General features: G+C 33.2%; 1 protein-coding gene across 1 annotated transcript in view; it reads left to right on the forward strand.

Moving 5' to 3' along the window:
- Positions 1 to 15,909, forward strand: part of LOC123637330 (slit homolog 2 protein-like) — a 65,707-nt gene extending 49,798 nt beyond the window's left edge. The window contains exon 5 of the mRNA XM_045550449.1: positions 15,865 to 15,909. Coding sequence (XP_045406405.1) covers positions 15,865 to 15,874 — 10 coding nt within the window. The 3' untranslated portion in view covers positions 15,875 to 15,909. The remainder of the gene's footprint in view (positions 1 to 15,864) is intronic.
- Positions 15,910 to 16,175: the final 266 nt, after the last annotated feature.

Consider the following 16,175-nt stretch of genomic DNA (forward strand, 5'->3'; position numbering starts at 1 on the left):
ATCTTGGAGAGGATCTGAGGCCTTAAATCCAATATGTAGTTGCAACAGTGATATTTTTATTTTGAAAATAATTTATGAGACAGTAAATTTCATAGAAATTAAAGAAAAGTGACTCTTACCCTTTTTCATTCTTTTCTTCGTTTGTATCAAGCTCTGTACAACTTAGAAAATACCAAGTCATATGACCAAGAACATCATGCCCTCAAGGAGCCCACAATCCAGTAAATGGATGAACACTCACAATAGTGAAACAACATCCATACTATGTCGGAGGGTGCTGTGTAGGCATATGTGTTTAAATTGTTCTTTCTGTGTTTATGGGTGCCGTATAGAAAAGTACTTGAGTGTGGGTATCAAAAGAAAATTACATGCAGTGGGCACAGAGGACTAGGGAAGAGTATGCCAGCCAGTTAGAATGACAGGAATAAAAACACAGCTCAACAAAGAATAATCAATGGTAAAGTCGAGGGGAAGTGATAGGAGATAAACATGGAAAAGCTGGTTATGGCACCATAAATGAGGTGATACAGAGTTTGGATCTCATCAGTTAGGCTGGGGAAAGCATGAAAAATGTTTAAACACTGTTGTGACATGTTGAATTCTGTAAAACAAAAAAATAATTATAATTCTGAGAATGAGTTTAAAGGACTGGTGGCTTTTATTGTTTATCCTGCAGGGTTTTAGCTATGACAACAGAGGAAGTATTTTGGTCAGTCTCTCATGTCATACACAGTTCCTACTGCAGTATAATATCCTACTCAATACATGTTTATTCATTGAGTGAAGGCCACAATTTTCTCCCAATCCTAATTGGCAAAAACCAGTGAAACCCAGCTAGATTGTTACCAAAAACAAACAAACAAACAAACAAAGAAACAAGCAAAAAACTGAAAAACAATGAAAGGAGGAAAGAAAGGAAGGAAGTAAATACAGTGAGAGAGAACTAAAAATTCAACTAGAAGGTAGTGAATGGATAATATAGAATGAGGAACATTTCAAAGTGGAATTCAAAGGTACTTGGTTGTAAACAAAGGAGAAGAATTGTGGTAGACCACTACTGTGAATCCAGTGAAACACACCTCCCTATTTTCATGCCCTGTGTAGTACCTTTCCTTTGATATGAGCTTCACCATGTGACTGACATTGGTCATGAGACATTAGCAAATGAGATGTAAGCAGAAGCTTGATAAATGCTTATGTATGGGAGTTGGTCCTTTTGGAATGCATGTGGTTAGAGTGCACCTTCTTGGAAGAGCTGCCATACCGTGAGGAAGCCCAATAAGTGATATAAGGAGATCTACATGGAGGAAGGTGGAGATCCACAGCTAACACCCAGTGTTTTGTACTTCCAGCTAGTCTCAACTGTCAGGCCACTTTGCAATTTCCACCCATCCTAGCACCCTAACTATATCATATAAAGCATAAAAACTGCCTGTTAAAACCACAGAATTTTAAGAGATAATGACTGGTGGTTGTTATTGGAGGTCATAAAGTTTTTAGGTAGTTTGTTACATAGTAATATATAACTTCAGAAGGAATCAAGAATGGTTTTATTATATGTGGGCTGAATTAGTTGCTGGATTGTGGCACCTTAATTTATCTGATCAAAAAATGCAAGAGGGGTAGCCCTTCTGCTAATACACTAGACCAGGAACTTCTGAAAGGAGGAATAAATACTTTTACTACATCTTAGCACATGGCAAGTACTCAAAAGTGTTTGCTAAATGTAGTATTCAAAGCAAGCCATACTTAGAATGATGGTGTACCATTGGTTACCACAAGACTGAGAACTGTTCAGGTGGCTTTCTTTTGTATTTTTTACTTCAGTTATTATAGAATCCTGTGACCTAACATACAGAATGGAAACAGAGGGTATAAACACATGCACACCACAGAGACACATACACACAAAAAAGGAAGAAAAAAATGTTGGTTGAACTGAAGGTGGTTAGATCACATCTTATGGGAAAAAATTTAAGCTCTATATCACCTGTTAAAACACTTAAATTAATGAACAAATTTCTATAACATAATATAAGCCAGGTTTATTCTATTAAATTTAAGCTAACTTATATAGAGTGCCATGTTTGAGAAACTTCTAATTATACACACAACTTATATACATGGATAAGAAAATGTCAGTTACCAATGCAATGATAGGCAAATGATGTGTTTGGAGATTGGTTATTACTTCCTGATAAAAATGTGTAATTAAGCAGTCTTAAATAAGTGATGGTGTCTATATAGGTTTGCTTAAGCGTATGTGGGATTTTCAAAGCTGTAAGTTCCTCCTACCAAGTTTTGCATAATTCTTACATTTTCATTGCTGTCAAAGTAGAATTTGTCCAACAAGAACATTCCTAGACCTTGGTCATTCTGGAAGAAAACGGGAACAAAATAAAGTGGTGGAATCAATGATATTGAATGATAATGAAAGAATTTTTTCTTTTAAGCATCTGAAATTTGAAGCAGCAGGGGGCAGTAGAACATTTTGAGTATGGAACAGGAGGGCAAGGGGCTAGTCAGTGGAGAAGGACACTGGGATTTCCCAGGAAGTGTGTTTTTTTAAAAATAAATAAGACTATCTTTGATCATTACTCATATTTTCTGTTTTCACAGTCTTGCAAGCTGGGGATAAATCGTCATATGTAGTGAACATTAATAGTAAACAAAACCCACCCATTTAGAAAAAGAGCTTTTGCTCCTTTCTCAACTACATCAGTAAATAGAATTTGCTTCCATGTACAATATATGTTAATTCCCGTTTCCTCTTCTGTATAACTTTGTTTCAAAATCCTAAAGAGTAACATAGAAGGACTCAATTTAATTCCCGTTTCCTCTTCTGTATAACTTTGTTTCAAAATCCTAAAGAGTAACATAGAAGGACTCAATTAGGAAGCATGAGGATTATGAACCAGATAACAAATTGAGCATTTAGTTTTTCAATGGATTTCTTTTTCCTTCAATTTGAGGTCTTTATCCTCTATACTTTCTCATGCTTTTTATATTTTAGCAAGTCAAACCAAACCAGTTTTCATTCCTAGAGAAATCTTTTGCTCTGCTGCCTCTGTGCCTTTGCTCATACTGTACCTTTTATTCCTTTACTCTATATCCGTGGCTCCAAGATATAATCAATTTTTCAAAACATATTTCGGATTCCAGATTATTGGTGACCACTCTGATATTTCCCCAACCAAAGGCAATTGCATCCTTCCTTGCATTCTCCATAGCAGTATCCATGCACTTAATTATAGCACTCAATTTTCTATCTTTAAAAAAAATCTCATCATTTAAATAAATTTTATTTTTCTTACACAATTATCAACTTCTTAAGTGCAGAAATTCATCTCTCTGACTCACATTGCACCTATTAGAGTTTTCTTATTATTAGACATGTGGTTAATATTCATTCCATCAAAAAATATAATTACTCTTGTTGAGTCTTACCAACACTGTATTCAGACTTTCAAAAAGTTAGAGGTGAATGGATGAGAAACTAACATCTATTAAGTGATTAAGTATGTACCAGGGATTCTAATTCCTTGTGTCAGTTCTCTTTAAATTCTCATGGCAGCTGTTTAAAGTAAGTAATGTTATGTCCATGCAGTTGAGGACATGGATCTCACAGGCATTAACTTGCCCAAGCTCATGGGGGTAATGTAAGGCAGAACTGGGACTAGAGACCAACCCCCTCTCCCGCCACCTCCAAAGCTCACGTTGTTTTCACTACACAGCAAAGAGTTCTTTATTACCCACTGTGCACATATTGCTTTAGGAACTATTGATTCAACATTGAATAAAATATTGTCTTGTTTTTGAAAGGCTCACAGTCCCAACATGGGAGAGATTAAAGTAATTATTATGATTCTGAGTGATAAGTGCTTTAAAATGTCCTGTGGGTACCAGCCCAGGGATCATTAGCTCTATCTGGCGAGAGATGCACTTCATGAAGAGCTATAGATCAGACTCGAGAAGTGATGGGGTCTTGAGGGATTAGCATTCCACCACATGGAGATGTTAGAAAGACTATGGACAGAGTCGAAGGTTAAGAAACTGGATGGCTTACGCCAAATTACCAGTTCATTGGCTGGGAGTGGACTTGAGAGTTTTGTACATAATGAGAAGAGAGCAGAAAATGCCATCATTTCACAGTAGGATATCTGGAGCACTCAAACTTACCAATAGGCGACCTGATGTATTAAATCACACGGGAGCAGAAGTTTATAGTCTGTGGATTAAATATCAAAGAAGTGGTTTATACTGAAACTGTAAGGTTAGACAGGAAAAACAGGAGAGGAAACATAACGTGGTATAGAAAGCATGGGCTTTGAAGTTAGATGGACAAAGCTTTGGCACTCTCTAGCTACATAATCTTGACCAGTAACCCAACTCCTCAGAGTTTCAGTCGCTGTCTCTGTAAAATGGGGACATTAACTACCTCAAAGTCTCATGGTTGGAATTAGAGAAGGAAACTACCATCTACTAGAGGGTAGGTGTGTAGGAAACATAGGCTTAATTTTTCTACATATAAGTATACTTATAAAAATGTTAATAAAGCAATGCTTAGTTTCTAAGACTATGTTTTTATATATTTATGTATGAAGTAGTGTCAAGTTTCTAATAGATATACATACATACAAACATGTATAATTACCTTTATGTAATTTAATGAAATTCTGATGCTATACGGGCATAAAAAGTTGAGATGCTTTTCATTTTCTTGCATTTATTAGTATTAAAAATTAGATTATTCTCCATTGAGTCTTATTTTGGAGGGTTTTGAGAATAAGTATAATTCTGTGCTATTCCTAAGACATTTTAGGATTCTTTTGTCAGATGCATCATATTAATAATTATCATTCAAAATTATAAATTATGATTCTTCCAGTGTATGAACTAGTTAACTTAGTTTCCAAGTATGGTCAGTTAACAACAGTACTATACCTGTTATTGAAATAATGTTTACCAAAAGTTATATTCTGGATATTCTTAAGCTAAAAGTAAATATTCTTAATATTCTTATTACCATGAAGTTATTCACATGTATTTCACAAACAATTTTTTTGTTTACTGAAAGATTAAGAACACCAATTATAACATTGCCTGGACTAAAACCTTCTATAGATGCTCACATTCCTACTTTCAATCTCTGAAAAAGGCCGTGAAAACCCTTCCTGTTTATAACTGGTCTTTCTATTTTTTTTTTATCCTGTTTCCTTTTTTACAGGGTCATTTTTCATCAGTTATTTCCATTTCTCCTACTTTTTAACTTACAACTTTTTATTAGCTCTTTTTCTCTCTCTATAAATACGGTTAATATTCTCCTGTCCTCGAAAAAACAACACACGAAAAGGAAACAACAAATACAATCTGCTTTTCTTGTCAAGACCCCATTCTTCTCCTCTCTATAGTTAGACATCTTGATAAAATTCATTTGCTGTATCTTCTACCTAATTTCTTATTAATTCCTCATCCTACTGTGCTAACCTCTATGTGCTTTGCCACATCACTAAAATTCCTCTTACTAAAATTACTGGTAACCCTCCTAATCTCCTCTTACCAAATCTGGTGGTCCAGTCTTCACCTGCAATTTGGGATGAGATTTACTATCATCTTCTCCTCAAACAATAATATTTCTTCAAATTTCTTTCTTGCTCTTTTTTTCCCCTTCGTTCTCTGCATGCTTTCTGAACAAGCTCATCAATTTTCCAGTTTTTTAAGTACAGCTATAAGCTGACAATGTTAAAATCTGTATCTTCATCTCTGAACTTTAGATTTGTACATGAAAATACTGTCCATGCACACATGGATGAAACATTAGCAATTCAAATTTAGCCAGCACAAAACAATTCTCTTTCTGATGTGATCTTCTCCTTCATCCCACCAAGAATTTGTTTCCTCTGTTTTCCTTTGCAGTTCATGGTGCCATCATTCCCTGAGTCAACTAGGAAACAAACGTGGGTATCAGACTCAGACTTTCCTCTTATTCATCCTTTAGTAAACCTTTATCCCTGACAATTTTCCATTTTAGGTATCTTTTGAATCTTTCTCTTCATTTCCTCTCCTGTTCACCAGTGCCCCAGTTTTGCCACTCACCATCCTTTTCCTGTATTATTACGTGAGTCCAAAATGGTCTTGCTGGGTAGAGCAAGTGCCTTCAGTGCCTTCAGGTGACTTTGTCCCAATTGCTGCAGAGTACTCTATCCCAAACCCAAGCCTCTCTATGTGTTTATCCTGGAAGCTCTTTCATGCTGTTTTTCCTTATCCTCTCACTAGACATTCAAATGAAGGGAATGGACTTATTATCTGTATTCTCAAAGCTTGTCACAGTTTTGGTAGTCCAAAAATCTTTATGGCCTGAACTCAATATTTTATACCAAAATAATTTTGGTAAAGAAAATGAATATGGGGAAAATCTGGGGACAAATTGAAAACAGATTTGAACTTTAAACTCTGCATCCCATTTTAAAACCTTGCTGTTATAACAAAATTATCTCTCAGATATTTATGTTCACAGGTAAATATTTTAATGATAATTTTTTAAAAATGTGATGAAATAAGGTTGAGTTTCTTTACATTGTAATTGAATGGCAGTGTTATAAAGTAAAAATGAGATAATCTATGTAAAATTCTTAGGATAGGATTTGGTGCATTGTAGATAAAAATTCTGATTTTTTAAAAATACAAATTATTATGGAAACTTATTTATAAAATTTTGCCACTTGAAGTGAGCTATGATTGTGCCACTGCACTCCAGCCTGAGCAACAGAGTGAGATCCCATCTCTAAAAACAATACATAAAGAAATGAAATATTGCTACAAAAATGTTTGCCAATTTTTTTCTCAAACTTATGTGCTGTTACTGGCAGTGAATAGTTTTGTATGGTTTGCAAGTTTTGTTCTTATGAATAAGAACATTTTGGAGTTCTAGAAAATAGTCCAAACAGTGCTAATAGTTGTGTATAAATATTCTAATTGAGAATGGATGATTTATTATAAAATATTTGATAAATTATACAGAATATAGAGGCTTTATTGCTGGCAAAATTAATCTAATTTTGTTTGAAAGATACTCTATTAAGCCACTATAAATGTGTATCCAATAAGTTATTTGAATTAGTATTCAGATGAAAGCATATTGAGTTTCTCAGAGATTTCAATATCAGTTCTATTTCTGTGAGCACTTTAGCTTTCTAATACAGGAATGCAATTTGAATTGTTTACTGCTGTAAGCCACTGGTTATTTTCAGGCATAATGGAATAATGGTGTTCAGCCACAATGTGGTATTTTCTAAAAGCACATGAAATATTTCATGAATAAGATTAGCTAAAGAATTTAGTCTCCTTTTATGACCATGACAGTTTAGGTGTGCAACATGAGAAGTTTGTATTTTCAGAAAAGTTTCTGAGAGTTTTATTTTAAAGAAAGTGAAACTCTTTCTTATAGGATCAGATATTGGGTTTCCACTAACTGTGTTAAATATCTGGTTTTAAGTTACAGTATGGAAAATTTGGGTTACTCACTTATTTAGGCATTTTATTGTGAACTGAGAAGAGTTTAATATAATTACAGTCTTCTAAAACTGTCATACATATATGATGGTGTGATTGTAAATGCACTCTTTAGTAAAATAGTAAGAATTTTATAATTTCATCTTCCTCCAAATGTCTTGGGGGCTTTGTTTCCTGCTGTCCTTGCCCCACCACCCCCTCACCCCTGCCTTCTACACACGGTTTGCTGGCTGGGTGGTGTGGGTCAGGAGGTTGGAGGAGGCATGGCCGGTCAGGGGACAGCAGGACCAGAATTAATACTGGAACATTCTCTTCTCCTATGAGGCTACAGGTCCTCAGCAGCTTCTTTTGGTCCAAAAGAAAACTAAGGTCCAGAGGAGTAAAGTTTAATGTGACAGGATTTTAGAAATGACAAACTTGGTTCCATTAGAATTTTTATAGTCTATAAAATAAATGTCTCTTTTTTTGTGGTGACGATCTTTTAAAAGCACAAAGAAAAAAACAATGTATTATACTTGCAGAAAAACACTCTTAAAATTCCTAGAAACATCTCCTGGGAGTAAATGTTACAGTTTAATCATTTCAGTGGTTTATTGAATTGACACAACTTCATAAATATTAAATGAATGTCATTGCAATAAAATATTAACTTGAATTTATAAGAAATAATTTATTTTTATATTACCAGATAAACATTTCTTTTGGTGATTAAATCATATTATGAGTTTCTTATCAAATGAAAGGTAAATTGCCTTTCATTGGTCTCTATAAATACATCATAATATTACATTAAAAAGTTATAAAAATTTTAGTGTATATATATACACATATATATTCCATCCCTTGAGAGCATAAATGTCTATATCTCAGAGAAGCACAGATTGTTTTAGATTATAATTTTTAATTTTTGTTCACAAAACATTTTCATGAGTAATTTTTATTTATAGACTATTGTATAAATTATATTTTATAGTTACAAGTAAAATTAAAATATATATTGAAGAAAAACCTAAAATATTATTTAGAGCAGAGCTTATAATTAATATTTTTACCTCTCTTCAAATGGCAAATTTAAAACAGGTTTTCTTGCGTTTATTAGTTATTATTTTATTTCAATACTGATTTTCATGGGGTTTTGTCTATAAGAAATTGGTTATAATTTTTGATGCTGAATTTTCAATACAGGAATTGTTATTATTCAGTTATTTAAAATGTATTTGGTGAGCATTAACCCTTAATCCAAGCTTTTTTGTTGTGTAAGAATGTTCTCTCACATAGAAGATTGACAAGAAAAGAACTTTAACCCTCACCAAAGAGTAGTACCAAAGGTTTTGAATTGCCCCAGCAAGCTATGTGGCAATTGGGTAGGAGGGGTTTTCATTTAATAGTATTAGTTAAATGGTTTCATGACAATATTGCATTCTAGGAATAATCGTTTCTGCCAGCCCCCAAGCATGATAACCATTCGTGTGGTATTTTCTTTAGTAGTTCATTATTTGTGTCTCTGCTTGCCTTTATCAAATTTTTAGCTGAGGTATTTGTATTCTGATATAACATTACAATAAAAACAGACTGTTCTGGGTTTGAATGTTAAAAAAAATCCAACATTTTTGTCTGTGGAAATTTCTTACCATTTCTGCTAATTATAAACAACACATAGGCGAACTTGTGATAGCTGGTCACTCATAATGCCTGGCAATCATTATGAGAAATAACATTTTAGAAATGAAACGAGAAAGCATGTAGTAATTCTACTGAGTAAGAGCATTTTAAGAGTTATAGAAAATAGTCCAATCAGTGATAATCAAATTTTACTCAGGAGAAATTACTAAATTATACCACTTAACAGTTAATAATTTTTTATTGCAAATGTCCCTTTGAAGAACTGAGATTTAATTTATACACACAAACTTGGTTTACAAAGTTTGCATATTATTACAAGTTACTATTAAATTATTTTATAGCCTGAAATGCTTTTATTATTAAACATATGTCTTTGATAATTTCTATATGATTGGTTGGAATTTGATATGATTAAGGGATTTTTCGGTTCTGTGATTGGGATAGTGATTCTAGAATTGTTGCAAGATTTTGTTCATAAACCATATTGATTTGGTTAATCACATTCTCCTGTAGTCACTTATAAAAATATGTGGATTTTTGTAAAAAGTGGCCTTCTGATTACTTTCTGCCTCCTATTTTCTTTGTCTTTTAAAATTTATCCACTTCACTGCTTATGTGTCTTAGTGTGTGTTCTTATAGCCATTTTTTAGGGTTACAATGATAAATATTTCATCTATTATAACTAAAAAAAGAATGTTATTCTTGTTTTGTAGATATTTGTTTATCAGTTGAGGGGCAATTAAAGTTAAAAATTAGGAAATCAGCATTTTTCTGCCATCACCAGATTATGTACATATGCTAGTAAGCAGGATGACATAGTGGAAAGTGTCTATCTCCAGTCTCAGAAACAGAAGGATTTCTGTCCCATCTCTCTCCTTTCTGGCTGTGTTACCTTGGATAACTTTCTATGTCTTGATTTTCTCATCTGTAATACATAAATTTCCCTCTTGTGACTAAATGAAATAACTAAGATATGATAAAGATTAGAAACACCAAATGATAATACAAAAAATGAAATACAAAAAAACTTCCTTCCCATTTGGGAAATGATATTTTACAGTTTTAGAGGTTAATATGTATATATACACACTCTTATTCAACAGATTTATATATTGAATAAATGTATTACTGAGTTCTTGTTGTTTGCCAGTCTCTGTTCTAGATTATTGAGATACATTATTTAACAAAACAAAGACCCATGTCTTTGTGGAGCTTAGTATTTTAAAAAGTGAATATTGTAAGTGTTCCTTTAATGTAATTAGTGTTTATTTGAAACCATTCTAGCAGTTTGGCTGTCCATTTTCTTGGGTCACAATACATTCGTATTTCTGTGACCTAATGGAAAGAAGGAAAAGTAAAACAGGATAAGGTTTATTTTTCATATAAAAATAGCTCTTATGAATAGATTTAAATAAACAAACTATAAGAGAAATTTAGTAAATGATATTAATAGATAACTCACCAAAAAACAAACAAACAAAAAAACAAAAAAAGAACTGCAGTTGGCCAATATCATGGAAAACTACCCAAACTCACTCGTGAATAGGGAAATGCAAATAAAAGCATGAATATCTGGTTTTTGCTCATAAAACTGGTAAAAAGGAAAAATGTCAATAACATCCAGTGTTGCTAAAGATGTGGGGAAAATAAGCACATTTCTACATAGGGATGCAGGTTGTAACTTTTTTGGAAATTAATTTGTATTACCAAGTAAAATGAAAAATGAAAAATAGTATGATCATATCCTGTATTCAGCATTTTCACTTTTAGTAATATACCTTGTAGAAATAAACGTACTAGTATGTAAAAATCTGTTTTCAACAATGTATACATTACTATTTGAAATTTAAAAAGCTGAAAAAAACCTTGAAGTTTCTCAATAAAGGGACATTTCAAGACAAAAGTACCAGTACATGAAATGGTGTCTCCAAGGTATACTGTCTTCATCCGTGTTTGTGAGAGCAAAAAAATGAAAAAAACAAAAAAACAAACATGAATTTTCATTGATAATAGAGTAGTTCAACAGACTATGGTGAATTCAAAGTATGCAGCATTATGTAGATATTAAAAAAATGAATTAGCGCTCTTGGCATTGACATAGATATCTGTGATATCTTATTAAGTGAGAAATGCAATTAGGCTTGTGATGAATTTATTTTAATCATGTTTTGGTTTTTAAAAATCTGCATACATGGTTATTTCAAATTTGAAGATGTTTTATGAATATAGGTAGGGAAGAATATGTAATATGTACGAGATTATTAGTATTTGTCACTAACAATGACAAATTGTTAGTGGCGGTTGTTGACGGGAGCAGGGAAGTCATGACACTTGACTTTCTTCTTTCTGATTTATTTGAGTTGTTATAATTATCACTTATATAACAGTGTAATAAAGAAAGAAAACATAGGAAAGTTAAAATTTCAAGCTATTAAAAATGATCTACTTAGGGTATCATTGGTTATGTCTTTTATCACTCTAGAAGTGAATGCGGGGGTCTTCTGGAATGCTTTGCATATTTAGTAGGTGTTTAGTAAATATTTCAATCATTCTTTAATTAAAATATATTGAAAACCTCTATATCCAAGGGCTTTTATCACACATGACCCCCAACGCACAAACACACACACACATTCTCTGAAACATTTACTGTGTATTCTGTATATTTATTATATATTAATCTATATTTATAATACTTAGTAGGCTATTCTGTGCAAGTTACCTTTGTTTATAAATAATTTTCCTGCTTAGTTTAGAGTTTTATTTTCTTGGTAGTGGGAATGAGCCAGGTAGGGATAGTATCAGCCCACAATGTAGTCACTACCCTCTGGCTTCCTCCCAGTTTCCGAAAACGTGAGCTGGGCAAGACATTAAGAACTGTATACATTCATTCACTAAGTTATTTCAAGGTTTATTGCTTGCTAAGTCTTGTGGGAGGAACAAAGATTTATTCACAGGTCTTTTACCTACAAGGAGTTTACAGTTCTCCAGGTTATAAATGTGTCATCAACTCCATAACACTTAATTTTTTTCTTTTCATAAAGCCTAGATTAAGGTTTTATTACATACATATCAATTTTTATGCAAAAATTAAAACCCTTCAATTCTTAACTTTTAAATAAGGAGACAAGACAAAGGCATGATTTCATTGTGGGATTCCTGAAGATGTGTTGAAAATTATAGCCAAGACATAGAAGATAATTTAGACATGCTGTACTACAATAATGGGTACCGTAGGCATTGTACTTGCATCCAAGTATATTTGGTCTTCTTACTCTGGACTAGTTTAATATGTCTCACTTAAATTCATCTGCTAAAACCACTTCTATCTAGTAAAACTTCCATTCTTTAAATCTAGAATACTATGTAGAAAGAAGCATTTTAATTAACTTTCACTCCTAGGATTCTCTTTGTGAAAGGATTAACTTTTATTTACATATTAAATTTATATTATATTTTATTATATACTCGTATAAGAAATCTACTGATAACCAGAACTGCTATGATTTTTTTGTACCCATACATTAGTTTTTGTTGGTACGTTGTGCATTTTTAATTCATCTGCATATTTTTGGCTACCATTATTTTCTAACAATTCTGGCAAGACTTGAGATTTTTTTATCTCTAGGGATTCTTCCTGTTTTCTGATTCATCGTTCTTAGTGTTTTTTGATCAAGGAAAGCAGATAACCAAATCTGCTAAATTATTTTTAAAATAAGTATTAATAGGCCCAGAAGGAGGGCTTGCAGTATTCTCTTATGTTTAAAGCATATGAGCATAGTGGAAAAAATGTGTGAGGCATTTTGACTGCTTGTATTCATTGTATTTTTTAAAAAATTTATTCATTGTTTGTTTTACTTACTAGTTCACAGCCATGTTCTGACAAGTTAAAGGTTTCAGAAGATTTGCTTCTGGATACATGACATAAATAGGAGAGTTTAATATCTCCTTGAATTTAAGTTGCTACAATTCATAAGATTTTCCCCCCACATATCTGTCTATCACACAGTATTAATGATGACACAGTATATTTAGATTTAATTTACATAGTTTGAAAAAAAAGCTTCATTGTGGAGCTCAAGTTTGTAAAAAAAAACAAAACAAATGAACAAACAAACAAAATCCCTAAAACACAAAACAAAACTAAGAGGCTTCAGTTTCATGTATTTTAAGGGAAATAGCAAAGCATTCAACCTTTAAGAATTACAATGAGATCCTCTAACATAGCAAATTTTTCAGGTAATTTATTGAAAGAACAATTCAATGAACAGAAACTTCTCTAGTGATTAGAAGGCATCTTGGGAATTAGAGGTGCATGAGCTGCGGTTCCAGTCAAACCTGAATTTGAATCATTTCTCCTTTATTAGGTTATCTAAAGTGAGGTATCTAACCATGTTGAGCCTCAGTTTCTACATCTGTAAAATGGGATATCAGTACTGCAATACTGCGCTTCTAAGTTTGTTGTTGGGAATAAAGACGACTTGTCAGGTACCTCTAGCTTAGGCCCAGGGCCTGTTTCCATCGGTAACTGGTGGTTTAGCATTTAGTTATAACATACCAAAATTGTTTGTAATGAATTACTACTGCAAAGGGTAAACTATGACACTTGCTACAAGAATGCATTTTTCAAAATCATTTTTTAAATTCTCATTATAGGATAAAAGAACAAATAGTGAGACAATCCTAAAGAATCCACAGCTCTTTGTTGTGACTGATTCTGAACAAAAGGAAAAAGAAATTTAAATAAAGGATTTCCGTTGGATTTCTAGCCTTATAGAAGAATCATTTTCCAAAAATGCTTGTATGTTTTAATTTAATGATGCACTCTTTGGGGAGATGGTCCATTTTTTGTGCATTCATCATGGCTCTAAAACTGAGTTTGGATGAAAAGCATGTAGTGCTTGCCTTGTTCTTACATCAGAAGAATTTTTTCTTTTGTCCATTTTATGCTTGTTTCCAAAGGCTTAAAATGAAAGCTTTGTTTCTGCAATAATGGCTTAGTGTAGGCTTACATTGTTGATCCCCTCAGTAGATGCAATGTAATCCACTTTGGTAATGTGAATTTTTAAACAATCATAGGCCTCTGCCATTAACCCTTCTCTACTAATGATAATGCTCTACAAAAACTACAAAGGAACTCGGGCCTAGCTTAACATTAGACTTGGAGCGCACTTAGCTGAATTTGCATTTCTTATTTTAGCAGCAGTGAATTGCTGAGCATATGTTGAACTTCATCAATACCCAAAGTAGAATAGGTGATTGTGAAACTAATGTTCAAGTGCAAGCATTCAAACACAAACAAGGGAAACTAGAAGAAAATAATGATGAAACGCATTAAAAGTGCTTTCCAGTCCAAAATTCCCCTTGAAGGGGCTTCGGCTGCTGTTGCTTTTTGCAATATTTTTTAACTTGACCTGTTGCTTTGCTTAGTTCATTGTAGTGCAAATGTCTCAATAAAGCTGTACATGAGTCATTTTTTTTTCTTCCTCAGTTCAGGCTACTTGGATAATAGCTCACTTTGAACACAAGCATGGGAACCTATTGAATGTTTCCTGCATAAAGCCTAGAGAGCTTTGCTCAGCAGCTTGACATGTTCCTTTAGGAGAGAGAAATGGTAAATTAGCTAAGAGTAATTTTATTTCATGACATATTTCCAAACTAACGTTGAGAATACATTTCCACCTAGTATTTGGATTCCACTTTAGGGACTTAGAACTAAGGTTTCCTGAGTTTTGTCAAGTAATATATATGGTGGATGACTAAGTTAAGATGTTCTTTAGGGATTTGTAGACATTTAAAGCTTTACCTAAAGCGGAGAGGACTTTACTGCTATTCTTATTGAAGCTGCAGTACTGTATGCCTTCAGGGCTGTGGATTTAATAAACAAAAGATCTGTCACCAAGCTTGGTTCACAGTAGGGGGTAGATGTAATTATATACTTTAAAGGGGAAAAGACTGTTGTTATTATTTTACATTTATTGAGTGCCAACATTTTGCAATGTGCTGTACCTAACATAGAATTAGACACAGTCCTTGCCCAGTGGACTATCTATTTAAATTAGACACAATCTAAATATTTCTCTTAAGTAGTTCCTGTGTTTTCAAATTTGTTACACAGTGCATTGTACGAGTGTACAAAAGTATTATTGTACTTGCAAATGTTATTTAAAACTATAAAGGCTTTCAAAGACAGGTGGTAAAATAAGATGTGATTATGAGACTATATAATTGCTCCTGTTTTGCAGGTCTTTTCCTTTAACAATTATTATAGATCTAACTTGAAATGGGAAACTGGAGAAGTATTAAATTTGGAAAATGACAGATAAATCCTATCGGTTTTTCTTTGGAAAAATATGACAGTTTAACAATAATAGTGCCACTTGTTTACTTAACTAGGTTTGGAATTATATTTGTTCATGTGGTTTTTAATTAATTCTAGTCCGGAATTCCACGAGGGTCACCAATAAGCACCCACGAAAAATTGTTGAAGGAATGAATGAAATGGGTTTACACATGTAAGTTGGTGTTAGTCATGGTTTTCTCAGGATTCTCTTTGTGATTTTAGAGTCTGAGGGGGCAGTGCTGTACTGGCTTTGGGCCAGCAGTAAAAAAAAAAAAAAAAAACACAAACTGAAACATCCCCAAACCAAAAAACTTTCCTGAGAATCTTTGTTGAAGAGCCCTGGTTTGGAATGTATCTTTCTGATAAAGATGTTTCTTGTCTCTCAGCAAGATCTAAGCATGACGACCCAGAGGATCTTCGGAGACTGTGAGAGTCCTTAGAGCTGTCTCGTTCCTCACCAGTGATCAAAGGACTTTCCACACCAGATTCCTGGTTTCAAGGGAGGTAGTCCCCCTACCCTGTAGTCAGTTTGCTGGTCTGTTGTGTACACGCACACAATTCCTGTCATCTCTATTACAAGTCAGGATGGTAATAGGGGACAATGTGCAGATAAACATAAATAATATATAGGTTGGTCTATTTATGTATTTTTCCTGTGTATTGTGACTATATGACACCAACTGCTATATTCTGAGCT

This window comes from Lemur catta, chromosome 4 (assembly GCF_020740605.2).
Source record: "Lemur catta isolate mLemCat1 chromosome 4, mLemCat1.pri, whole genome shotgun sequence".
NCBI classification, from domain to species: domain Eukaryota; kingdom Metazoa; phylum Chordata; class Mammalia; order Primates; family Lemuridae; genus Lemur; species Lemur catta.